The 25,927-nt window shown below is 46.4% G+C and overlaps 2 protein-coding genes across 4 annotated transcripts in view; both read left to right on the forward strand.

The window, feature by feature from the left end:
• The window catches only part of RFWD3 (ring finger and WD repeat domain 3), a 27,009-nt gene extending 6,591 nt beyond the window's left edge, over nt 1-20,418 (forward strand). For 2 of the 3 annotated variants that reach the window (XM_080410968.1, XM_080410967.1), the window contains 8 exons: nt 73-270; nt 2,275-2,366; nt 4,522-4,636; nt 9,593-9,821; nt 11,002-11,152; nt 13,370-13,546; nt 14,170-14,384; nt 14,919-15,897. In XM_080410968.1, coding sequence (XP_080267094.1) covers nt 73-270; nt 2,275-2,366; nt 4,522-4,636; nt 9,593-9,821; nt 11,002-11,152; nt 13,370-13,546; nt 14,170-14,384; nt 14,919-15,295 — 1,554 coding nt within the window. In that variant the 3' untranslated portion in view covers nt 15,296-15,897. Of the gene's footprint in view, nt 1-72; nt 271-2,274; nt 2,367-4,521; nt 4,637-9,592; nt 9,822-11,001; nt 11,153-13,369; nt 13,547-14,169; nt 14,385-14,918; nt 18,714-18,925 lie in introns of those variants that run through there. The other variant, XM_080410969.1, reaches the window with a different exon arrangement.
• Nucleotides 20,419-23,697: 3,279 nt separating this feature from the next.
• GLG1 (golgi glycoprotein 1) overlaps nt 23,698-25,927 on the forward strand; it is an 87,028-nt gene continuing 84,798 nt past the window's right edge. Inside the window, exon 1 of the mRNA XM_080410935.1 lies at nt 23,698-24,054. Coding sequence (XP_080267061.1) covers nt 23,743-24,054 — 312 coding nt within the window. The 5' untranslated portion in view covers nt 23,698-23,742. The remainder of the gene's footprint in view (nt 24,055-25,927) is intronic.

The raw sequence follows: 25,927 nt of genomic DNA on the forward strand, positions 1-25,927 counted from the left end.
CAGACTAAATAGGATAAATGGTGCCTTTGTCTGAAAAAGTGTTGTGTGTTTTTTCTTAATTTTTAATCCTAGAGGACTCCAGTAAAGAAACTGGAACCACCAGTTTGTGTTGCGCCACGAGAGGAGGAGGAAGGGGATACCTGTACAATCTGCTTTGAGCAGTGGACCAACACCGGGAACCACCGTCTCTCAGCGCTGCGGTGCGGACACCTGTTTGGTTACACGTGCATTGAAAGGTGGCTGAAGGGACAGGCAGGGAAGTGCCCCCAGGTAACATGGATGTTTATGTGCGCTGGAAGGGGCTTGCTGTTGGGTAACTTCCGCTTCAGGCGTGGTCACCGTAACTGCTCTAACCGCTTGCTGCGTGAAGAGTCCACCTTTGTCTGCTGTCAGAAATAACAAAAATCACCATTATTGTGATGTAGCTAGGCCAGGAACAACTAGCACTACTTTAAAGGGGGAATTCTGACTTGGATTTTGTTCCTGAAGTATTTTTGAGTAGCAGACACAGAAGTTGGAGAGTTCAAGTGTTAAACCTGTATAAGTGGTTTCAGAACACTGCACTGTGGTCCCAGAGTGTAGCAATGGCAGACAGATTCCTAGAATCAATTAACTAAGCGTAAAGAGTACGTTATTGGACAAGAAATCAATGTTTGAGAACTGTTTTCAGCTGGTTAATCTTCTGTTTTGAACTGCATCTGCTTTTGCAGGCTTTAAGCAGATCAGGTTGTTTAAGGTACCTTGCAGAGAGTAAACTGAGAAACAAGTTGCATCCTTTAATGTCCATTTGTGATGATAGATCTGCTCTTTAAGGTGCTCTTTTCAGCTTTGTTTGCATGGGTAATACTGATCCCTTTCAATTAGGTCTGTGCTTCTCTGTTATGTGTTTCCATTTCTTATTCCTTTTCTCCAGAAAGGAATGTTGACAAAAAAATAGGGCAACGAGTACCTGGTAAATAGGGTTCAGTTCTGCTGCTTTCTGACTCGGTGGCTGGAAGCTCAGGATTTCTTTGGCTTTGTCATTTTGAGAACCTCCATGGTCTTGCTTGACTTTGTGCAGGATTCCCTCCTCTCAGCAAGAAACTTCCTGTTGACGTGCACTCTGATGAAACCTAAAGAATCACTGTTGCCATAGCAAAGGCCCAAACCTTATTTTTAACACTGTCAATTCTGTGTAAGCTTTTCTTCACCTACTCTGGCCCCAGACAGAATTCTCAGAGACCTTCCAGGCATCTTTACTTTTTGGAATTCTGTGACTGCTTTCTTCTTGAATCCTAAATACACATAAGGGGTGCTTGCTTCCTCTTTTTCTTCTGGTGATGTAATTACTGAAAACTTTGTGGGAGAACTTGGTCTGGTGAGAACGTTGCAGCTAAATCATCCTCCCTTCATTCTCAGTCGCTGTCCTTTTGCAACTGGGCGTCCTCTGATTGAATAGCACAGAGTTGCTGTGCGTGGTGCTCTGTATACTAAGTGGCTTGAGTGCAAGTTGCTGTGAAATTGCAGCGTTCTTGCTTGGGCCAGTGACAGCTGCCGGCTGCCAGGAGGGCTGTCTTAGCCACTTACTGCTCTGCAAGGCAGCCCTTTATGAAGGGAGAGGGATTATCTGATCTGAAACTGTTGCTCATGATATCTTTATGCTACTAAATAATAGAGAAGCCTGCATTTTAAGCGCACATAGTAATTTAGTGTTCAGCAGAGGTTATTAGAGCTGAGTAGTCACTGCCTCTTTTCTGATTAGCAAAGCAGTGAGCTTCCAGATGGTATCGTTTCTTCCAAGTCTCAACTCGGGGGGAAGTATTATCTCTTATTTTTAAGATGAACCTAAAGTACGAAGTGGTCATAGCCAGGTGCACGAAGTTATTGAAATATATCCCTGTGTATCACTGAAATCGGTGAGATGTCGGTGTTTCCTACTGACACTGGAATGCTTTTATGGATTTGGGCCTATGGGATTTGATTAAAGGAGTATAGTACATAAATAACAGTTGGGAGAATACTCAGGGATTTCTAAATCCTTGTCTGTTGGGCAGCCAGTACTAATCTTTTCAAAACAGAAGTTGGGCTAGTGTTTTGTTTTTAGATCTTTTTGCCCTCCTTTGTCTGGTGGTTGTTGGTTTTTTTTGTCCCTGGAACTTAGCTGACCGGGCTGCGTTGCTGATGCTTTAAGAAATTAAAAATTGCTTTAACAATTTTTCAAAACAGTACCTAGCAATGTGTAGAGATGCATTGGTTAAATTCTCATAGATGAACTGAACTTGTCTTTTCTTTCAGTGCAATAAGAAGGCAAAACGTTCTGACATTGTGATCCTGTATGCTTGCAATTTGAAAGTGCTGGATACGAGTGAGCAGGAACGCATGAAAAGGTATGGAGTCTCCATGTAAAGATACGGCCTCACTGACTGCATGCTACTGAAAGCTGCAGTCTAGCTTCTACTTCATGCTTTAATTTCCTGTATTGTCTAAAGCAATTTGTGCATTCCCTTGGAGATTATCAGGAGTATGGCAGGCTTAACAAACCAAGGCCTTGCCGTATTGCATGTGCCTTACCCAGGAGAATTTTCTTTTGGAACAGAATTCTTGAGTTTGTGCTTTGCGGCACTGAAATAGAAAAAACTATCTTGTGCTGTATCCTGAAATGTCATCATGGGAGAACATGCAGAGTTGTCGCCAAAAAGCTGTTTATTGCTAATTCATCATTAAATGAGAAAAGCGAGGCATAGTTAAAATGCAAGGGTCTTGAATAGCTGACCTTTTCTGCTGTCTTTTCTGCATGCATTAAACAGAGTAACCTCTCGCATGAATCACTTTCCATCTTGCTTTGTCAAACTCTTCATGTAGCTTTACTTACAAAAGGTCAGCAAGCATTACTATGACTCTGCTTCCCCCCTCCAAGTTTAAAATGTAGACTTACTGAAAAAAGGAAAAGCAGGTATGAAAATGGGGATTAATTTCTGTTCAGTAAGATGCTGTCACAGTTACTATCCTGAAATTAGAAGGCTGCAGATATCTGGGTTCTCCTGAATCTTGTAGTGAATAGAATTTAATTGGGGTCTTCACATATCTCTAACTAGACTGCTAGTCTTTCAACAGAAACCTCACTGTCCTGGTAATTACTGATCAGAAATTATTGAGGAGCAACTGTCACAAAGGGAAAAATATCTCTTCTGTCCAGATTGCCCCTGCCTGATGGTGTTTGAACTGTACCTTTAGAAGGGTCACACTTCTTTTACTGGATTGACGTTGCAAAACAAATGATAAATAAGATGTTTTTTTCAAAAGCACAGAAAGCATTTCGGTGTTTAAATCTTACCTGTCACAGAGAGGTAGTTGTCTAACTGCTGCTTGTGTCTCAGAATCTTGCTGCAGCCATTCCCCACTTGCCCTAACCTCCTCTGCCCCCTGTTTTTGTTGGGAGGCAGACACCAATGACTGCCTCAGTCCAGGGAAGTAGCTGGCAGCGGCTGCTTTGTGGCATACAGTCACCAGTGGAGGACAAATGTGAACACTGGTGCATGCATCAATATTGTTTGCACATAGCCTTGTTATTGGGTATAAGATCATGGGCTTTGTTTTTCACATTCAAAAGAGCCAGCCTTCAGGCTCTGGGTACTTATATAAAGAATGTCTTTGCGGTGGTTAAATACAGCATTTCACCTGTTTCTTCTGCAGGAAGGAAAAAATCATGTGCAGAAACTGTAGGGAAATGACAGAATTCTGTGCTTGGTCAATATGCAAAGCTAGGTCTGTACATTTAGAAGATTCTTAGGCAAGCTGGGTCTCCCTGCACAGGAACTAGTGAAACGACTGGAATACTGTAGCTTTTGAAGTGCAGAATGCAGTGGTCAACATTATAGACCAAATGTACAGATAATTTTAAGGAATACTGGTATTTTTTCTTCCTCTTTAACTATTCTTTCATGTGCAAAGCCTCTATGAGAGAGAAATGGAAGTATGTTACCAAAACTGCTGCTGTTAAATGGTGGTTTTGCGCTTTTTAGGCTTAAGGTGAGGTAGCAAGTATGGCTTCTATATGGGCATTCACAGAGAATTTATCTGTATCTGTCTATTTCTGGTACAGCTATCTTTTTCTGAAATAAACAATTAGTTACTGGTAGTAGAAACTCGTGTGAAGATCTTGCTGTGTTATGACTTGCTGTATTACTGACATGGTATTGTGTGGACATTGGTGGTAGAGAATTTGCTGAACTGTTTCTGTAGGAAAAAAACCAAACTGATTTCTCTTTCAGTCTACTAAATTAGTACATTTGGAGAGGGTGAGAAGAAAGGCTGCTGTTTCTATGGAACAATAGTTGAGTGAGTCATGCACTACAGTTGTATAACTGAGAACATCTTGAGGTGAATGTACTGGATGAGTGTGGTACCAGATTTTCTGTTACTTTTGAATTTGCCTGAACAGAACTTGTTTTGGAATGAAGCCCGAGGATAGGAGTTGACAGCCCAGAGAAGCATCCTAGATGATACCTAGTCCTAAGGATTGCTTTTCTCTTGTTTCTCTAGTTCTTTAGCAAAGGAGCAAATGTTGCGGAGACAGGCAGAGCTGGAATCTGCGCAGAGCCGTCTCCAGTTGCAGGTTTTGACCGACGAATGCAGCAAACTCCGCAAGCAAGTTCAGGTGAGCCTCATGCTACCAATACACAGAGGATTCCCTTTCTCTTCAGCCTGTCTTTTGTACGTTCCCTTAGGGGACTGAGAAGGCAGGCTTCCAGTTTTAATAAGCAGCGAGATTTAGTAAACTCAATTGGTGAATCATCAGGATTCACCTGAACATCCCATGCTGGCATACTCACGTGTACTATCTAACACCAATCTTTTTTTTGCGTTCTTCTAAAACTTCATCAAAGTTGGAAGCACAGCTTCGCAGTAAAGGGTGTTTTTTGGCTGATCATGTTGGAGGCTGCTCCTTGGGTTTTGTGGTGCCTGGAAAGGCCTGATAATACAGCATCAAACTCGAGGTCTTAAGTTTTCTCTTAGGTGCTTTGAAAATTGCTCTTGTAAATGTGTGATGGGACTGATTATCACTAGTTAGTCAAGAGTCTTTGAGAAGTGGTTTATGAAGCGGTATGACTGCTTGCAAAAAAACCAAAGAAAACAACAATCCCCCACTACTGTTTTTTGTGAAGGTCAGTCAGCATTCTACTTGAGCACCTTCTGGTCCCATGAGACCTGGCCTGTCAGCGGGGTAGGCTATATGCATGGGCTGAACAGCTGCTAACAGGCACCTCTGTCCCCTTAGAATACAAATTACTGAAAATAAATGACTGATTGCTAATCGGCTGCTTCCTGTCTGGCTTATGCAATACTGTGATATGTTGTAACCCATCACAGCTGCTTTTGCAGAATTCCTATGAATGGTGGACTCTACTAGTGCTTCCAACTGAATTATCTGGCATGTTCCACTACTGCTAGGTTTTCCAGCAGTCTGTTTCATAGCCAGTTTGCTGCTTTTTTTTCTTTTGTGTGAAGTAGAAGCTATCTAATCTCTTGCTGTCTAGTAACTCACTTAATTTTGTACTTTTTCTCTACTTCTGGATTTTTTTATAGCCTCAGCTATTCATGTCTGTACATTAAGCAACATCCTCTTTGCTGAAGTCTTCCTGTGTGACGTAAGATAAGTCTTTTATAAATTGTTTGCTTAAATTCCTGCATGAAGCTGTAAGCTCATCAGAGCTAATAAGAAAATGGGTCCACTTTAAAGTTTGGTTTAAGAAAAATGTGAATAAGATAAAACTGCAGGTCTGTAATGTCCCTTTGCAGTTCTTTTGGTGTTAAATGATAGAGTGTCCAGTCTAATGGAATTGAAGTTGCATGTTATAAAGATTAAGCACCCTGTGTTCTTTAAGCTCTGTTTCAGTATTTATACTGCATTCATCACTGTCCTATAGTGGTTAATGTGAATGCTGGAAGCAATTTTAAGGTGCTTGTTTATACTATGAATAAACTGAAAGTAAAACAATTTGCTGGGGAGCAGAAAAATCAGCAGGAAGTGTGGAATAAATCTCTAAGTTGTTTGATTAGATTTTGAGCATATGCCTAACGAGTTCCTTCTCTTATGAGAGGTTATTTAGTAAGCAACTACTTGCATAGAACTGTTGAGGTTGGAAGGGACCCTGCAGTTTTTGAGCCCAACGCAAGCTGGTTCACTTCAGCATTGGGTTGGGTTGCTCAGGGCACTGTCATGCCAGGTGTTGAGTGTATGAGAGCAGATCACACATCCTCTCTGGACATCCCACTGTTTGACTATCCTCATTGAGAAGCCTTTTTCCCCCCCCAATCAGAACTTGCCTTGTTACATCTTGAGTCTGTTGCCCTGCTCCTTTCAGCAAGTAAGGCTACTGCTGGCACAAGAAAACATGTTTAACTGGCATACAAAGCTGTAAGTCAACATAGAAAACCAAGTGCTGTGGGATTTCAAAAGAAATGCGTGAAATCTCCCTATGCTCAAAGGGACGTTTGATACGGTAAGGTTCAGTTGTAGTTGTGATGTTCAGCGGTTGCATACAAGCCTTGGTGTCTGAAGCCTTATGGAGAGCAAACGCCATTGGTTTCCCCCCAGAAGTCATTGTGTGAGGTGATTTTTTTTTTTTGTTGCTAATGTGCTTGAAAGCTGTGCCTCAGCAGCAGTCGTGTCACAAGTTATGAACTTTTTTAGGTTTGTACACGTTTTTCTCTGCTGTTGTCCATTGTACTTTGTTATTCAGGTGTTTAAGATGAGTGAGGCTAGAAAAGTGGTGTTTTTTTAAGTCTTTAGCTACATGAAAATGTATGAGGAAAGGAACTTGGAGTTGAGGGGGGAGAGGGTAGGTGGCAAACTAAAACTCTGGAAGAAATCTCTCAGCAGTGTTGTTTCTGTACGTAAGCCTGCAGTGTGTGCTGTGCTGAGCTGTATGCTGCACGGCAGGCTCAGGCTTGCGTTTTGGAAGCAGTGCTACTGAAGCCTGCCTTTTGCCTGAAGTTTTTTTCCTTTGCGAGCACAAAGAAGTTGAGGATCAGATGTGAGCTGCTGCCGTACTCTTGAATCTGCCAAAATTTTCAGTGAAAGTTATCTAACAATAAGCAAACCATCTCTGGCTTCTGGCATGAATACCACTGATGGAGTGGGTAGGAGATTGATTTTTTGCGAGTGGGAAACAGTAGCACTGTGTATGGAGCAGTGAAGGGAGGACTGGCAGGGTGATGACAGGAGATAGCACGCTGCTGTGGAGGAGAATGCAAGTGTCATTGTGAGCCTTGCAGAAATTGGTTTATATTGCTTGATGTATTGGAAAAGCTTTTCTAATAGGATTTTCAGAGCATCGAAAAGGAATTGGATGGCAAAATGTGAATAAAAATTTTTGAACCTAATACACTTAGAAAAATTTTAGGCTAATGGTTTTATTGCATAAAAATCTTTGATCTTTTTGATCTTTGTGTCCCCCTCCAGTGGATCCCTAGGGAAGATCTAAAGAGGTAAAAGCCAGTATTTAATTCAGTTGTTACTTGTAGTGAAGCAGATTAAAAATACTCGGTGTCCCTTGGACTGAATTTGAACCTGAACCAAAGGAAGGTAGAATGCCTGGAGTGCTGCACCACAGCTTGCGGTTGTACAGCCACGTGTTTATCTCTATTAAATGCAAGGCTGGGGCCGTGTAGTGCAAAATAGCAGGTATGGCTTCTGTGAGAGGTCTGTGGGAGCGCAGCCAGAGAGAGAGGCAGTTATCAGATGGCTGTCAGTCTTTAAAGCTTCATATCAGCTATTAAGACTGTAACCTAATACCCAAAAGAAAACTGTTCTGAATTTGTTGTAGCTAGTGGTCTTCCTGTTCATTGTGCTCTTCTACTTCTTATGCATACTGCTCAGGAAGGCTTCTGCTGTGTATCCTCTCCTTTCCCCAACCTGTGTGACTGTTCATCTCTGCAATGGCAAGCTGACATCTAGGAGGTGGTGCGGGGGGATGCATGTGCCCTCGAGGCCCTTAGTTAACATGGCATCGGGAAAACCCTACAGAGCTGCTTAACAGAAGGTGTAGGATTGCATTACCTTTTCGAATACATTTACTTTTTTAATAACTGGTGTAAAAGTTGAGTGCAGGTGACAAGGAGAGGTTTGTAAACTCCCCAGAGCAACAAATAATTGTAATGTATTCTGATAATCGGTGGTGGTATCCTCCTGCCACTTAGAAATAATGAGTTTATTAAATTTTTGATTAAAAGTCACTTTCTTCCAAGTTACCTGTGTTTTCACTGACTTCTTACTCTAAGCCCAAAGCTATAGCTTCCATCATAAGCATCGTAGCACCCCCATACTACATCTTCCCAGGTTGTTTTTCGTTTGCCTTTTTGTTCTAATGGGATCATCTTGAGTCTTCAGTTTTGATTTTTGTATTTATGTTTTTTATTGCCTTGGGGAATTTGCAATGCACTTGATGCAAAACAGATCAGACCTCTGTAAAATATCAGAATTGCTCTCCTCTCAGGCAGTTTCCAAAAGTTATAGGTCTTGATGATAACTATGAATGTAGAGCTTGATCTTTGATCTTGCCTCTTTGAGGACTGCTGCCTTTGCTTAGATGTGAGTTAAGTGGTAGTGGCTGCTTCAATATTGAAGCTAGCTTGCAGTCTACTAATATATTCATAACATCACTCTTGTGGCCCTTAATTGTTTAAAAATTGCACGCTATCTGAAGCATAATCTATGTTGCTTGGACAACAGAAAGCAAGTAGCAATTTCCTTAATATATATGTTCCCTCTAATATCCCTGGGGTTCTGTACTGTCTGGTTTTGACCTTGAATTACAACAAGCTGGTTAAAATGCCTTTTTGGGGGGCATTTTTAGTTGACTCATAATATACATATACCACTGCTACTGCTGGCATGCCCAGCCCAGCTCACCCTGAGGATCTCTGTGGAAAGAGGAAATCTAGGAATACCTTGTTGCTGATGGAAGCTGTCCTTGGTCATATCTCTGCTGAGCATCCTTGAGCATTCATCAGTGGAGGTGGAGGAAAAGGTGGGAGGAGGTGGCGGAAAACAGGGCTGGAGCTCTTGAGAGTTGTGTCATTCCTGGAATTTGCTGCCCAGAGTTTACAAGAAAAGAACAAGGTCGTCTTCATTAGACTGACTTGTTTCCTGCAACACCCTTTATGTTGAAACTTGGGCTTTTATTTTTTTATAGGGTATTCTGGAAATTCTGGAAAATGGGTTTTAATTGACTTTCTCTTGTGGTTTAGCTGCATGTAATACTTGGCAGTTTGTTCTCTTCTAAACAGCATTGATCTGGTAATAATTGTTACTGGCTTTTATGTGTTGCCCAAGAGTCCTCTCTTTCACAGGGTCTAATACATACAATAACAGACACTGAGTATGTTCTGCCAGAACATGCATAGCATTTGAATGCTTTTGTTGCTTGCTGTCATAGTGGACTTGGAAATCCAGCATTTCAGGAACAGCGTGGAGATTGGACCATATTTTCTCTCTTTGTCTAAGAACAAGCACAGATGGAGCATCTGGAGCAGATAGGACAGAAGGTTTCATTGCCAGCAACGCATTGAAGCTCTTTGGTGTGGTTTTTTTTTTTTCTTTTCTTTGCAGGAGCTGAAGGCTTTGGTAACCCAGCACAATGTGAGTGCTTCTCAGCAACCTGGCAGCTCCTGCATCTGCCTCCCCAGCAGCCTGCCCTCCAGCCAGAGCCAGCGCAAGTACCACTTGGAAAAGGTTTTTGTGGTGTCTCAGACTGGGAACTGTCGAGTAATGGCATACTGTGACTCGCTGAGTTGTCTTGTGGTATCACAGCCTTCTCCCCAGTCTACTTTTATTCCTGGTAATTAAGCAAGTCAAGATTTGGGGGTTCAAAGGTGAAAGCTGAATGTGTTTTCTACTTGCTTCTGCTTTTCTCTTTGACCTTTGCATGTGCCTTGTCAACTGGGAATACTCATAAGACTCCCTGTAGTTCATCTGGCCCCTGCACTGGGAGCTGCTACCTAGTGAGGTAGCTAGTTTCCCTCATTGCTTCTACGGCAGAATCCTAGCAGAGGGTCTCTGGCTCTTCTGCTGAAGTGCCACATCCACAGGAAGGTAAAAGGTGTGTCCGGTACTCCTTGCAAAGGTGGGCCTTCTGAAGCAACAAGGGGCTAGTGCACTAGGGCCTGCAGAGAAGCTTCCAGCGCCTGAGTGAGAAATCCCCAAACTGTAGGTGGATCTCTCCACATGCAGCTGATTTGTCAATACTCTTTAAAAGAAAAACCAAAAGCAATGAATTTTTAATATGAATGGTAGGAGCACTGTTTCCCAGTGAGGAAATAGGAAGCCAAGAAGTCACGGGCAGTCCTGGGTTTGTTTGGCTGTTATGGCCAGGAGCAAGTGACCTGACATCTGGACCAGTGCCAGCTTGCTTTTGCAGTGAAATAGCTGTAGCATTAGAAGTCTGAGAGAGTTTATTAGCAAAGTACTTCAATGCTTTCTGAATGATGAAGCTTACTTTATTTGGTAAATGGTTTTGAGATTAATATGCCTTATATAGGCGTAACGAAATTGTTTTCTGCATTCAACTGACCTTATTTTTCTGGCTTTCTGGGGCCAGGCGATGAGTCTCTGAATGGAAGATTTGTGGTGACTCTTGTAGAACACAGGTTAAGTTCACCTGTAACCATTCTTTGCAGTGACGCTTGTTCTCTTAAATAGCCATGTAATCCTACTGTGTGCTTTTATCTAGGCAAGAGTGTCTTTGAAGAAAGTGGCTAAAGAGCAGCAGGCTTTTGTAACAAGAATTGTTAACACTGATATAGAATTTCCTCTTGCTGGCTGGAATCCTTAAGGATTTAGCCCTGTGCCATTTGAACTAAGGAATGATTTGTGGCAGTTCTTTTCCAGAACAGCAAGTAACTCTTACACGTTCGTCCCACCACAGGCTTCAGTGCAGACATTGTAGTTGTGGCAGAGAATTGCTAGTTTTACACGTATGCCACTTTGCGATAACCTGCTTTGTTCTTCTTCTGTGACAGGTTGTGGTGTTAAGATGATGAGTGTGGCCAACCTGAAGAGCAGTCAGTACATCCCCATCCATACTAAACAGATTCGGGGGCTGGCTTTCGGCAATAGAGCAGATGGCTTGCTGCTCTCTGCTGCTCTGGACAACACTCTCAAACTTACCAGGTGAGTCCTGCTGGGGTGAACAACCTGTCCCAGTAGAGTTCTGCAAGAGACTGGATTGGATTTTGTTCTGTCTTAATAGAGATGTCTTGCAGCACTTGCTGTTCTGCTTTCCAAAAGGTGTTGTTAAGATGAGATCAGGTCTGCATACTCTTCCTGTGTGTGGGAATTAACAGAGGGGAAGACTTGTTCATGCTTTCAGGTCGTTTAGGTGGAGGTGTTACAGAGCTACCTGTCTGTGATAGTTTTCCCATGGAGAACTTGGTGGAAAAACAGTAATTCAGCATGGATTGGCCAAGTTACGTTGAGAACAAATGTAACATAATGTATAGATGTGAAATTTACTGTCCACTTGGTTTTCTGTTACTGCAGGGAAGTGTGAAGCATGGGGACTTGTATGGCATAAACCAGAAACAAGGCATGGTTAGTTTGGGCACTTTCTTCCCTGCATTAGTGTTGGCTTCTCCCATTTTAAACTTGCAGAGCTTGGAGTTCATCTGGGACATGAAACGTGTAAACAGCATTGTTGAGCATGTACTAGAGGAACACAGGTTCTCTAGGGCTAGCAGACTGGAGACTAATTATGCAGAAGCTGAGAAAAATGTCTCCAGGCCTGTTAGAATTTACAGTCTATGAGTATGCTTTTCTTGCTGCTCTGCTGCTTTTCAGTCTTAAGCTTAAGCTGCTTGTTAGTCGATTGACTCTTACTGAGTTACATGAACATCTTTATGCACATCTTTCTGTCAGTTAGTGTAGGGTTAGGCAGCCTATGTGTCTGTTAAACAGCTGATTAGTCCCAGTTCTTTCCCACCAGTGAAGAAATGAAGAGAACTTAATCTTACACCAAAAATGTGAAGAATGTTGTTTTCCTGTTACAGTGTTGAAATGTTTGCTAGGCTAGCTAAAAGTAAACAAAACTGTCTGATGCTAAATTCAGCATGTCAGACGTCTAACCAATGCAGCTGATACCATTTCAAGGTTTAATCTGGGGAGTGGCTTCTCATCACAGTATCTGCTCCATACTTAACTCCCATGTCTGCCTCTCACTGCCTGGTTGGCTGTGTTGGAACTTGTGATCCTCTTTTGTGCTTGATCCCAGAAGGTCTTGGAGTTACGTGCTTGCTTCAGCAGCATCTTCATACTTCTTTTAGACTCCCCCTGAAAGAAAAGTCCCCCTTTAGTCATCTTTCTTCCCTTGTTACTGATTTCATAGTCATCCTACCAAAAGGAATTAATCCAGGATGTCCCTAAGTCTCCTGTTCTGGCTTGCAAGTTTTTAAAACAGCACCATGACTTTGTGGTTGGGTTGTTTTGTGGAGGTTTTTTTTCCTGTTGTTTTTAAACCAGTCACTGTTCTGATACCAAACTCTGTTTCCCCAGCCAGGTTTGTCTTTGCAATTGTTCCCCTTATGTTTACCTGGGAGCAAATACTTGCTTCTCTGGATTTCTGAGCATGATCATCTTCCCCAGGGAGAAACTCATGTGTTGTAAAGGTTATCCGGAGTTATGATGATATGTGCTGTCTTCTGTCTTACGCTGTTCTCCATGTGCTAAGCCTATATTGACAACACTGCTCTTGTAAATACATTCTAATCGGACACCAGCTTCACCTGCTCTTCTGGGTTGCACCCCTCTATGTACTTCCCTATTCTTCTGTCTACAAATCGAGTTTCTAAAGAATTAACACTATAAACGTGCTTTTAGTTGTCTTTACCTCCCTCGCTGCCTTGCTCTTGCTTAAATTTGGTTCTTTTGAGGCATAAGCACTGTTCCTCTTGTGCAAAAAGAGGGCAATAATTAATGAGAGATGTAATCTGAAGAGATGAGCCCCTGTGATCTCTGGAATACGCAATGTGACAGGATTACACTAGAGTCATGTCTCCTAATTGTTTCCAGAAAAGTAACTTGGCTTTCTTGTGCCAGTAAGGCAGCTGAGACCCTGCTCGGAGACTTCCTTTCCCAGTCTTCAAAGATCGATCTGGAAAAAGAAGCACTGGCGTGGAAGAATTATTTATCATTTGACAATATCCAAGTGATTTCTGTTTAGATTTTCCAGTTTCATGTCTGGAGTAAAGGAGGAGTTAATTCAGAATTCAGTCTAAAGAGACTTGAACTTCTGTCTAAAGACTTTAAAAAGCTAGATATGCTTACTTTAATTATGCTATTTTCTCATCAGTAGATGCTTGCGCAATGGGCCAACACTTTGCTTTTCCCCTGCAGCTTGGCAACAAATACTGTGGTGCAGACATACAATACTGGCCGTCCTGTCTGGAGCTGCTGCTGGTGTCTCGATGATACAAACTACATCTATGCTGGTTTGGTCAATGGCTCTATCATGGTATATGATTTGAGAGACACAAACTCTCATGTCCAGGAACTAGTCCCTCAGAAGTCCAGGTATGGCATAAGGATTTTTCATTCCTGTCAACTTCACTAATATATATTAAGCTAAACATAGCTTCTTCCATAAACCACACAGCAATTGTAATAGTTTAAATTGTTTTATGTGAATCTCTTGTTCAAGAATTCAAATGTAGCACAGATGTGAGAAGTCTCTCATAAGGTTGTGTGGTATTTGTATAACTTAGTATGAGTGCTTGGCACCTGCATCTTTTTAAGGTGTACAGTGGTCAGAAATGGACCTACCAGTGCAACCCAAGCAGGAGAACTGACATTGTTTTGGAGCAGAATTTAATATTTAGTTTGGAAAGGACAAATTACAAAGAGGTGTGAGATGCTGGTACTTCCATCTTTTCTACTTGGGGGGAATCAAATGCTGATTTACACGCACCTGATGTGTGCTGTCTGCTTCTTTGAAACATAAGGTTCAGCAGTTAAGTTGAATTTCATTTATTCTTGACAAACCCATTGGAGTTCCTTGCTGGAAGGACCATTTTTAGCCTGCTTAGGCCCTTTTTTTGCAGTGTGGTTGGAGAGACGGAAGCTCTGAAGCAGTGAGGCTTCAGAACACCAGTACAGCTGCAGCTGGCAGCCCTCACTCTTGGTAATCACACTTTCAGATGCCCTATGGTATCGCTGTCCTATCTGCCCCGGATGGCCTCAGCATCGCTGCCTTGTGGTGGAATATTAGCCGGGAGCTTGGAAGGAGCCTGCTTTTGGGAGTGGAAAGCTGGCAACACCTACCGGCCTCATCACCTGCCACTGGAACCTGGAGGATGCATCGACATTCAAACAGAGATCACCACACGGCACTGCCTTGCAACATACAGGCCTAGTATGTAACGGCGCACATCCGCAATGCGCTCTTCATTGCTGCTCTGGGCTGCTGTTTGCCGAGTTCAGCACTGGCTTTGCTGAGGGCACAGCAGAAATGTAGTCCCTGCCCTAGCCAGAGCAATGAGTGTCTGCATGTGGATAGGAGTTGGGTGAGGGCAAAAGCAGGCAGCTGCAGGGGGTGTTCACAGAATCACAGCACGGTCAGGGCTGGAAGGGACCTCTGGAGACCACCTAGTCCAGCCCCTGCTGAAGCAGCTCTCCTAGAGCAGGCTGCACAGAGTCATGTCAAGCGGGTTTTGAATGTCTCCAGAGAAGGAGACCCCAGCGCCTGTCTGGGCAGCCTGGCCCAGTGCTCTGTCACACTCACAGTAAAGAAGTTCTTTCACATACGTAGGTGGAAATTCCTGTGTTGCAGTTTCTGTCCATTGCCCCTTGTCCTGTGTTGCCTGTATTCCTACAGTTCAAGCTTGTCTGCAATTAAATTTTCCAATGTTTACCTTTTTCGTTTTTTTTTTTTTTTCCTGCCACATAGGTAAAAATAACCCATGTGTGCATTGTGCCGTGATGGAACTGACTTGCAGCCCGCTGACAGAGGCCTCTGAAGATGTGGTGTGTTCTTCTAACCTGGTTCAGACTTTGAGTGCTGGGCCCACCTGCAAGTTGCTGACCAAGAATGCCATTTTTCAGAGTCCTGAGGAGGATGGCAGTGTCTTTGTGTGTGCCGGTAATGAGGCATCCAATTCTGCCCTGGTATGTCTCCCTCCTTTCGGTGTGGTGGAGGGGTTTATTGCAATTCTTGAGAGAAGCCTTATCAGTTGCAGCATTGGTGTGTTTTGTTGGGAATTGTCACTCACATTACCTTGTGCAGGTTGGTATGTTGTACTTGCTACAGTAGGTGTAACTTTCTGATAGCGTGGGGTGCTTGGTATTAGCTAAAGCCTGTGGTCCACATCCATCGAAAAGAATGTAGCCCCTGTTGTCCACCAGAGGAAGACAGTTGGGCACTGTAAGTGCTCTAACAGGCTTGGTGGGATAGCTGAAGTGGTAAGTGCCGTGAGGGATGGATGCAGGCGCTTTGGCAGTGACAGGGAAGATAAGAAGGGTTGCTCTTCATACAAAAAAGCAGCTCAGCTGCAGAGGATGGACAGCAGGCTGCATGAGAGCTCACGTGTCAGGCTCAGAGAAGGCAGCTGGGGTGACATCGTGCTGCAAGTCTGTTAAAAGACCATCCCAGCAGGGTGTGAAAGTAGAGAAAGGGACCTATAAGTAAGTGGAGGAAATTTTTTATTTTTTTTTCTCTCAAGAGAGGAAGTTCTGTTCTGGATGGGAGGGGAGAACCCTGCAGTCTTTGATCTTGTCTGTCCCACAGCTATGGGATGCTGGAAGCGGCTCCTTGCTGCAGAAGCTGCAGGCTGACCTGCCTGTGCTGGATATCTGTCCCTTGGAAGTGAACCAAACCCACCTCCTGGCTACTCTGACTGAGAAGACGGTGAAGATCTACAAGTGGCAGTGAGAGTGGTCCCTTCACTTGCCACAGAGAGGCTTTCCAAACATGCTGCTGATTAACCCTACGTGACTGCTTGGCCCCAGACTGCTGTCTTGCACGTGGTGTTTATGGGAGACATGAACCACTACAGCAGATTTCTGGCAGTAGGCAGGAACTGGGATGGGCTGGTGCCTGGAGCAATTTGTTCTTGCTCCATCTTTCTCTTTAGGCCTGCCCTTATTTCTTCTTTGGTCAGTTTTCTTCAGTTAAACTCTGCAAGCTGTCTCAGCACAGCAGTAATTCTTGGACTGTCTCCAGCATGTCTTGCTGCTTAATTTCCAGTGTTAGTATGGCACAGGGACTTGCAGATCTCTTCTAGGATTCAAGGAACTAAGAGGAACTTGAAGACCTGAGCCTCCCACTGCACTTTCTTGTGGAGTCCTGCTGTGATTACTGGGTGATGACAAGGTGGCGATATTGGCATCTCGCTAGTGTTGCTGATACTCAGTGTGAAAGCAAGTTCGCTGCTATAAGGAACACGCTCCCATGTTCTTGTGAAGGTCTAGGGTTAGTTGGAAGTTATTCCCTAATGAGGGCAGACCTTGTTTTGTGGCCACGGAGAGAACAGGCTGAGAAAATCTGCAGAGAGCCTTTTGTCTTTTGTGTGTAGGTGGTTTTTTTTTCCCCCATGAGCATATAATTTGCACTTAATTCCTTACTACTTTGCCCCCATTTCCTTTCTGTTCTCTTTTCCCTGCTTTACCTGCAAGCAAACTTGGATGTTTTGGCTGTGGAAAATGAAACTGGAGAAGCAGAAGTAAAGAGGAGGGAGATGATTCTTGTATTGTTGACTGCTGCAGTTCCGTGGTGCCCTTCCTTAAAGACAGCAACATACTGAAACAGCCAGTACCTTGGAAAACAATACTGGCTGCTTTTTTTTTTTTTTTTTTTTTCTTTGAGGAACCTGTGAAAATTCAGGGATTTCATGAGCTTGCTTTCACTGACCTTTTTTGTGTCCCTTTAGTCATAGTTGCTAGCTCCCCAGCCAGTCACAGCCAGCTTCCAGTTGTATTTGTGCAGAAGTGTGCTGCAGACTCACTGGGTTCTGTGACTCTGAGCCCCTCAGGTGGGATCGCAGCTCGTGTGCTGGACAGGTGGGCTCTTGGCTTCCTTACCATAAATATGCTGAGGGGATCATGAAAGAGTATTTACTTTCCTTAAACATAAAATGAAACTTAACTTGCAAGGATGTTGGAAGCTGCAAGAGGAGAGTCCCCTGTACTGGAAGTGTATCCCTTGGCATGTCTCTGGCAGTGGTAAGCAGCATCTGTCCTGTTTGGATTGAGTATGCCACCACTTAAACTGCCAGAATATTTTATTTTCTGAAGTCTGGGGCTTGCACAGTATGATCCTGTTTGTCTTCCCTCTTAAGCAGAGATCTTCTCAATCTTATTTTTAACTTTATATTTTTATGTATAATACCTTGTTCCTGTATTTTTATATACCATAAAAATAAAGTGTTTATAGTTATCAAATATAACTGGTGCTGCTATACTTCAAAAATGTGTCAACAATATATACTGCATATCCTGTGAACATAACCAGGTAACCCTGTGTGCAGGTAGGGTTTCTTGTTCTTTGTATTTCTTCTGAGTGACACTGAGCTTCGGACTGAAGTAGTGGTGGCTTTTGGTGAATGATGAGTCCTCGCTGAACCACACTGCTCTGAGCAGGTGAGGGGGAAGAAAAGGGTTGAGCGAAGTCAGGCCGTGCACCTGGAACATCCTTTGAACTGGAAATAAACTCACTTGTGTGAGACTCTGGCATTTCAACAATGATCAGGAACAAAAGGTTAGTAGGAAGAATAACACTGTGAGAAGGTCTCCAGTAAAGCCAGCTAAAACCAGGAGGAGCAGGCTGCTCTCTGCTGGCTTGGTGCAATGAGCTGCTTGTTCTCAGCCACTTTGAGGCATCATTTAGCTCAGTCAACTTCAACCCCTTCTTCCCACAAGAAACTTGGAAAATTTTAAACGTACCCAGGAAAAGGAATTAAAAGGACGCTCAGCTTTTAGATGTTTCTAGGTAGCACTTGTTTTCTACTTTATACTGCCCTACAGGAGTAAGAGGTACAAACTTAAATGCTATTAAAATATAAAAGAACATGATGTGTTCATGTTCTCTCAGTTTTCAAATCCAGAATTTAAGGTAATTTTTCAAAGATTTGAGATTTGAAGACCCTTGTAACATGGTCCTAGTCCCAGCTTTGCAGCAAGCTCCAGGAAAGAGCACCTAAATTGTGTGCAGAAAGCCATTGGCATTGAGGGCTGATAAAAGGTCAAATGTGTTGATTAAATATTTGCTCATCTGTCTGGAGTCAAGGGGGCAGATTCCAGGATGGAAGGAAGAAAAAAAAATTGGTGTCTCTGCACTATACAGGGCAGCTGCTGTTAGAGGCTGAGCTGTTTCATTGGTGTTTTAGGCAATAAGCCACTGTGTGGCTATTTCTGCCTCTGTCTCTGGGAAGATTTTGTTATCACGGAGCAGGGTGGCCCCTTGGCAATTCCTGTAGTAAATCTGATGTGAGGTGATAGGTAAAGCCAGGCAGCGCTGGGCCTCCTGCAGATGGGGCCTTGCTCCAAACTGTGCACGAGCATTTTGTAATATTTCCCTCTGGGCTTTTGCGGGGCAGCACTTTTCTTAATTTTAAGTCTTGTGAAACCAGACCTGGGGACAGCGCAGCGTTGGCCAGAGCTGGCTGTGGTGGCGGCTTGGCAAGAAACCCAGGGGCCACGTTGGCACTGAACACAATCCAGCCGGAGATGTGTCGGGGAAGGGGGAGCCGTGCTTTCCCGAGAAGGGATTTCCGTGTGTGCCTCAGACAGGAGTGATCTGGTATTAGGTGGTGGTGATCTGTAGAGTGAGCAAAAGCGTGGCCAGGGGAGGGTCGAGGCAGCCAGCCCTCTGCCTGCACCCAGCCTCCGCGCCATGGGGCCTTTGCTGCCATAGCACCTACCCTTGAGTCTTGGCCATGACTTTGTAGTGACTCGGGTGAGGTTTCAAAAAACATGCTTAAAAATGTTGCAGGTGATGAAAGGTAGCCCTAAAGAAGTGAGCACAGCTTGGTGCGTGTGCACACAAGGCAAGACTTGCCAGCACTTCGCTTGGCTCTGGCTGTGCCTGCCGATTCCTGGAGAGCGGAACAGTGGCTATTTTACGTGTCCTGAACTAAATTGGATTTAAACCAGGCACTGCAGCAAGTGAAACAAGCAGTTTAGTCTGAACCTTGCTGCACTGAGGTAGCCAGAGCATCCCAGGGGGATTTCATGCAGTTCTCCTTTTCAATTTGCAAGGAGATGTGGCAACATTTGCTGCATAAAGTAGATGAGCAGATTTTCTACCAAGGCAGTGAATTCCTTAACAGACCTGGCTTTCTGCTGGTTTATGAAGGAGAGAGTATGAGGAAAAGGAGTTCAGGGAGGAGGAAGAGGAGAGGAGGGCAACAGGAACGAGCAAGCAAAAACTATTTTTCTGTTGGATTTGATTTGCAATGAATGCCAGAACTAGTAAATGTGAAAGAACAGATTTCACTGCCGAGGAAGGCACAGTCTCTCCTGCTGGGATGCCACTTTTGACTTTCTGTTAGCAAATGTTCAGTAAAGGCTTTTCCCATCTACAATGTGAATTAGCTGAGTGCTCGGACACCACTGAGTCTAGCTGTATCCCTAATCTGTGCAGAACTGTGTGTGAAATCAAGCAGGGGGGGTTACAGTGCCTTGGCAGCAGGACTGCCCCTCTGCCGAGCTGCTGTCATCCCCTGCGAGGACTCTCAGCCTGCAAAGTCAAGCACATTGGTGTAAACAGCCTCCTGACTTAAGATAACAATATTTATCCTTCATTTGCTTTTGAGACTGTTAACGATATTTAGAGATGGTGCTGAGATGGCAGAAACACCTGGTGCTCGCATTACTTTGCTAAAAAAGATGGGCTGTGCTGGGATGGCAGCCAGAGCTGCTGGTGCCCTGGCGTTACAGAGCCCTGGGTGCTGCGGGCTGGGTGCCCGTAGGAAACGGATGCTTCAGTACAGGAAAATTCACCGATAAAATCTTGGAGCCATAGTGGCATCTTGACAGCATGAAGGACATGTGGGATGTTGCTTTTATTCCATCTCTTTCAAAATAGTACCTCTAAGTAGCAAAAAAAGTAGATGAGTTTGGGGAACTATGCCCTACTTATCTAATCCTCGGGACAAACCTAGCAGGTAACAGGCCCTGTCCAGCCGGTGCTGGTCTAGAAAAAAACCACCTCAAACTAATTTCAGTGATTATCCCACCCCATGAAGCATAATTAATTTGAGGGTCCAGGGGGTTTAGTCTCACATCAAGTCCAATTTGGTGTTTCCACTAGCGGCAGAGGTTGCGGACAGGGGAATAAGCCACCCCCTGTGCTTCTGATGGCATCAAGCTGGGAGTAGCACTGAGTGCCCAGGAAGGCAGAAGCAGGATTGGGAAAGAATTGTGACAGGTTGGAGGGTTGGGAAATTGCTTTTTTTTTTAAATGTAGGTGCCAATTGCAACACGGAGCTGCATAAATATGGGGGGAGCAACAGGCTCTGCAGTAACGACCTGGGGTTTCTGATGCTCTGTGAAGCAAGGATGTATGAACAGCTTTGCTCTTTGGTGCAAAACACAAATGTCACGTCGGACTGGAGGAGCTGCGTGTAAGAGGCAAAAAGTTCCCCTTGCTCTTGACACTCACTAGGTTGCAGCTGCAGTATTGTCTCCTGCATGTCCACAGCTTCCTCAGAAGCTAAATACTGCCATGGCCCTCTGGTTATTTTCTAACATGGACGAACAACAGTGCTGCAGGACTCTGACCTGTGAGAAAAGCTAAAACACAGTGGGGCTAAACCAGTGTGCGTCATGCAAATAAAATACCAAGCTGGTGTTTCTGCCTTGACCATTGGGAAAAAGCACTGAATTGAAGCAGTAACGAAGCACTTGACTAGGTTCTCTGCAAGAGCTTTTGTTAGTGCAGGTGACCATCAGTTGGGAAAGGTGGTGCTGAAATTTTGGAGGACACACAGCACTGGAAGGAGGCAGCTGAGCCAGTCTGCATGCAAGGGAGAGGGCCTCAGTGCGCTGTGTGGAGGCTGCGGTGAGATTCGGAGCGATGCCCATGACCACATAGTGAGTGCTCTGTATCCAATTAAAAATTGGAGCAGCTCCTCTGCATGGACTGAGGAAGAGCTTTCCTTCTCCCCTAAGCAGTGAGCTGGAGGCTGAGGACACTGCTGGGAAGGAGCGAGAGGCGTCCCAGCAGCCTCGCCCTGCACAGCTCGGGGTTATATAAATGCATTTTATTGCTTGAAGCGGTGAGACTTAAATGTGCTACCCGCTACAAAAGCAGACGACGGCAAGCACTTAATGCAGCACCCAGAGTCTGAGAGCCTTGCTGGTAAAATGCTTAAAATGTGGTAATAAGGGCATTTCCACTGAGCCTGTGCCAAGGGAGAGGGGCTGCAGTCGCAATGAACTGCTGGGGTTGTTGCACCGGCAGTGATGTCGCTCTGTGCAAAACAAATACCTCTTGTTTAACTGGCTGTGTGGACATGGTCAGCATAGGGCTTTTTTTTTTTGATGCTTATTTAATGGTGGATTATGCAGGATGGTAAAATCCAAGTCTGGGAGGAGGTTTCCCTTGAGTGCAGGATGCTTGGCAGAAGGATGTGGGCTGCTCGTCAAAAAACAAAGTCTCCGGAGAGCTCCCAAGGGTGTAGGAAGGAGAAGAGAGCCATAACCCAGCCCCAATGCTTCCCTCTGTCCTTGTCCTGCAATGGATAGAGGAGCAGAGCCAGCTCTTGCGCTGGGCTAGCTCTTCAAATAATTTCCACTAAGCCAAATGGGCTGCCAAGCACAGGCTGGATTTTGCTGCTTTTTGTTTTTAAGTGTTCCCAGCTGCGCAGCCCCGGGGTGCCAGCACAAAGCCACTTTCCTGAGCGCTGTGTCCTAGGATGACACTCAATAGCAAGAAGCACGGGGGCTTTGCCAGCTGAGAGGAGGAGGCCCTCTCCTGCCCTCATCTCCACCTGAATGAGGGGGCTGCAGACTGGTGGCTGTGGTGGGCTCCAGCTTGCTCACAGTGCTCTGGTAGCTCCTGGTGTGGGTAAGATGGTAGGTGGCATCCCCAACAGGGCTCTTTGCCCAGGCAGGATGAGGCAGCCTGGGGCAGGAAGGGAGCTCTGCTTCACCACAGCTCACCGAGCCAGGGCAGACCCATGGAATGCCTTGGCATCCAGGGAAAATCTTCTGACATTGGACTGATGCCGACTTGTGCTGGGAAAACTGCTCCTGGAATCAACCAGGCAGAGAAACTGAGATGGGATTCTCCCCGTCCCCTGTTTCCACCTGCTGCTGGAAGCAAAGCTGAGATTTTGGGGCAAATCCATCCAGGGAGGATGCTGAGAGCTGGCCTGCTGGGATCCTGCTGCTGGGAGACTGGGAAGGCACCCAAAAAGCTGCTGTTGCTGAGCTGGTGGCAGACTCGTGTCCCACTGCTGCTACTGACCCAACACTTGGACAGATATATTTTTTACTGTGGAATTCAGAGGTCTGGCTGCAGGGGTGGAGGAGGCTGTGCCATTACCACTGCTCTGACAGAGGCTGCGTGGTTGCAGGCACCACTTTTAGATGATCCATCACCAAATTCGGCATCTGACTTCCTCTTACTGCCCCAGGAGGAGCTTGTACATCCCACCAACAATGTGATCAGCCATTGTAGATCCCGCTCTGGGGACAAGATCACTTTTACAGGAGTGCCTGTCTCCATCCCCGTGCAGAAAGCCCCAGAGCCATGATGGAAAGTGACAGGCCAACACCCAGCCCTGAAACAGAGGGCCCTGCACTGAAAGGGTGGGAGAGGTGCCAAACTCTCAATCTTGTGGCACCCCCAAAATGTGATTGGCTGGGCCACACTGGTGGGCAGTGGGATTTATCCTGTTCCCTGCTGCCAGCCTGGGCATCGTGCTGCAGGAGGGGCCGCGGGTGCATCCATGCACGAAGGTCATCTGTGCCGGTGGCTTTGCTGCCCACCTCCGGGCCAACGCAGCCCTTAACTGCATGATCCCGTCCTGGTCTGCCAGTGTGAGCCCTTACCCATGAGCGCCCTGGCTGGCTGGCAATTCAGTATTTTGTGGTCTTTTGCCAGTATTTTATTCAAGTTTTTTCTTTTTTTGAGCAGCTATTCACTACTTTTTCTTCACTGTTCCACACAGGGCCCCAAGGTTTCTTTACTGCACACAGTCCAACCCTCCTCTGAGCACCGTTTCCTCAGGGCCTTTGCTACGTCCTCCATCACTGGGGCAGCCAAGAGCTCCCCAGGTTTCTAACGACCCTCCCCAACACCCGTCTGAGGCGGATGGCACTGCGAGCTCCGTTTGACGTGTGGGAACTGAGAGATGTAGGGCAAAACCCCAAACTTCTGGACACCTGCCACGGCAGGCACGGGCCAGGCTGCCCTCTCTGAGGTGTAAGCGTGGTCTGGGCGCGGCTCCTCGCGTCCCCTGCCGCCAGCTTGGCAAGTGCCGTCCTGCGTGGCTGCCGGGCAGCGGGGGCCACCGCGGGGCCGAGATGGCCGCCGGGGGCTCTAATGGCGGCGGGGCCAGGGGGCTGTGATGGCGCCTCACCCTGCTGAGGGGACGCGGCCGAGGCGGAGCCACGGGGGGGCGGAGCCAGAGTAAACCACGCCCCATGGTCCGAAAGAGGCGTGGTCTCGGGAGGGGGCGCGGCGCATGACGTCACCGGCGCGCTGATTTGCATACGGCGTGCGTGCCGCTAGGTGGGCGGGCGGTCGCGCCGGAGGTGGCGGATCCAAGATGGCGCCGTGCGGACGTGTCCGGAGCCGCTGCCCGGGCCCGGCGTTCCTCTTGCTTCTGGCGCTGGCGGTGCGGCCGGCGGCGGGCGGCCCTCCTCCCGCCGCTCCCGCCGTTGCAGGTGGCCTGCCCTTACCGGGGCAGGCGGCGGGGCCGGGCGCGGCGGGCCCGCGAGGTCCCCGCGGCGGCGGCTCGGGCAGCGGGTGGAAGCTGTCGGAGGAGGCGGTGTGCCGGGAGGACGTGGTGCGGCTCTGCTCAAAGCACAGCTGGGCCAACAACCTCGCCGTCCTCGAGTGTCTGCAGGACGTCCGTGAGGTGAGGGCCGGGCGCCGCGCCGGGCCGGGCCGGGCCTACCCGTGGCGGCGAACAAAGAGCGGGGCTCCGCGCCGCCTGCGCCCCCCGGCCCCGCCGTCGCTCCAGGCTGAGCCAGCCTGGCTCGCGGCTCGTTGTTTACCTCAGGATTTTGGTTGTAAAGAGCGGGGGTTGTGTGCAGGCCGCCGCCGGCCGCACTTCCCGCGCTGCGGAGCTTCGTGTGAGGGGGCCGGGCCGGGGAGCCGCCGGCGGGGCTGGGGGCAGGGGCGCCGGGAGGGGGCCGCTCTCCTGCCGGCTCCTCTCGGTTCGCCCGCGGGGCTCGGCGCTGCCAGCGGCTCCTGGTGGGGGAGCGCGGCGAGGGGCGGCTTGCTTCTGCCTTTGGTGCATCGCGGGGCCGCTCCTTTCCGAGCGCTGGGGAGGTCCCGCCCGCGCAGCGCGGAGGAGAGTCGCCTTGCTGGTAGCAGCTGGGACCTGAGGAAATTTATTTTTTTTCGGGGTTCGGCTTCCCACCCTCGCGTTAGAGCTCGGCGGCAGAGACGCTGTGTTTCCAGTGCTTGCTTGTGCGTCTATGAAATTAGATGTACGGTCCTTAGACCTGGCTTAGTTTATGCGGGGAGGTTGGCTGGGCAACCTGTGTCGTTCCCAAATAATTTGTCATGAGTGGTTTCAGCCTAGCTCAAGAAAACATCCTGAGTTGCCACCCCAGTCTTTTCTAGCCCCATCTTTTCATTCATTCCTTCGTAGCTTTTGCTCACTTTGAAGAAGCCTTTGGGGGAAATGTCTTTGGTGAGCTGTTTTGGCGTTGAAGTCTGTTTAGTTCTTGGCTTCTCTGCTACGAAGTTCAGGAATGTCAGGCTGGGTCAGTTTTAATGGTGTTTTATCAAGTGGAAATGCAGTCAGGAAAAAACTGTGCTCCTTTCTCATCCATTAGTGCAGAGACAGCAGATGGCAGTGACTTAATGGTTACTCTCATCCAGGGGAGTCTTGAACCAATAAGTGTCAGTGATTACTTCCTGGCTTAAAATACAAAAATTATTTAGGTTTTAATCTAACTTTACGTTTTAATTTTGGGCAGATAGTTTAGTAAGATGCTCATGGTAGATGTTTTAAATTAAGAGTCCTGATGCAACATCTATTGCAGTTATGAAGTGCTCTCTCTGATATGCTCTGATACTTGCTGTGTGAATAACTTGGCCCTTGGTTTCTTCAGCCTGTCTGGGACCTTTTGGACCCCCAGTTAGGGAGAAACCCTCTCCGAGGGGGTCTCAGAAGCTGTGCTTATAGGCGGTGGTTCACAAACTATCAGCCTGCCAAAAAGGCAAGCTCTTGTTCCTTTCTTTCCAGTTGTGTGGCCCCTCCCTTCTCTTTTCACAGTTCCAGTTCTTACTGGTTTTCTGCCATTTTAGCGAGGTGGGCCTTTTTATCGTCCAGTTTGTATCGGCTTTCTGCTGGAATAGTTCTGTCATGTTACCCAATTAAACACAGAGTGGGGTAAGTAGAGGGGTGTGCAGGGAGAAGCCAAAGATGAGGGGACACTTTGCATCGTGCTTCATTTTCAGCAAGTACAAGCTCATGTTGGTTCTGCATCTCTCATGAGAGCTCCACTGTCTTTTGCATGTTATGTCTTGCTTGTGGTTTTCCTTTTACCCTTTCAAAGCCTGCCTCGATGTCAGTAGTTTGCTGGCTGTTAGTCTTGTCTAGCTGTAATGCTGTCTGATATCCAGTGCTGAAGATGAATCTTTTACTGGGGTGACATCCCGGGCATCAATAGGACATCTCAGGGTTGTTTTGAATTGAGTTTTCTCTCCTAAGGTGCCAGCCTGTAAAGAGCACTGTCAGCTGGTCTCAGACTCAACAGTTCTGCCATAACGCAGAT

Source organism: Falco punctatus (assembly GCF_963210335.1).
Source record: "Falco punctatus genome assembly, chromosome: 14".
Lineage (NCBI taxonomy): Eukaryota > Metazoa > Chordata > Aves > Falconiformes > Falconidae > Falco > Falco punctatus.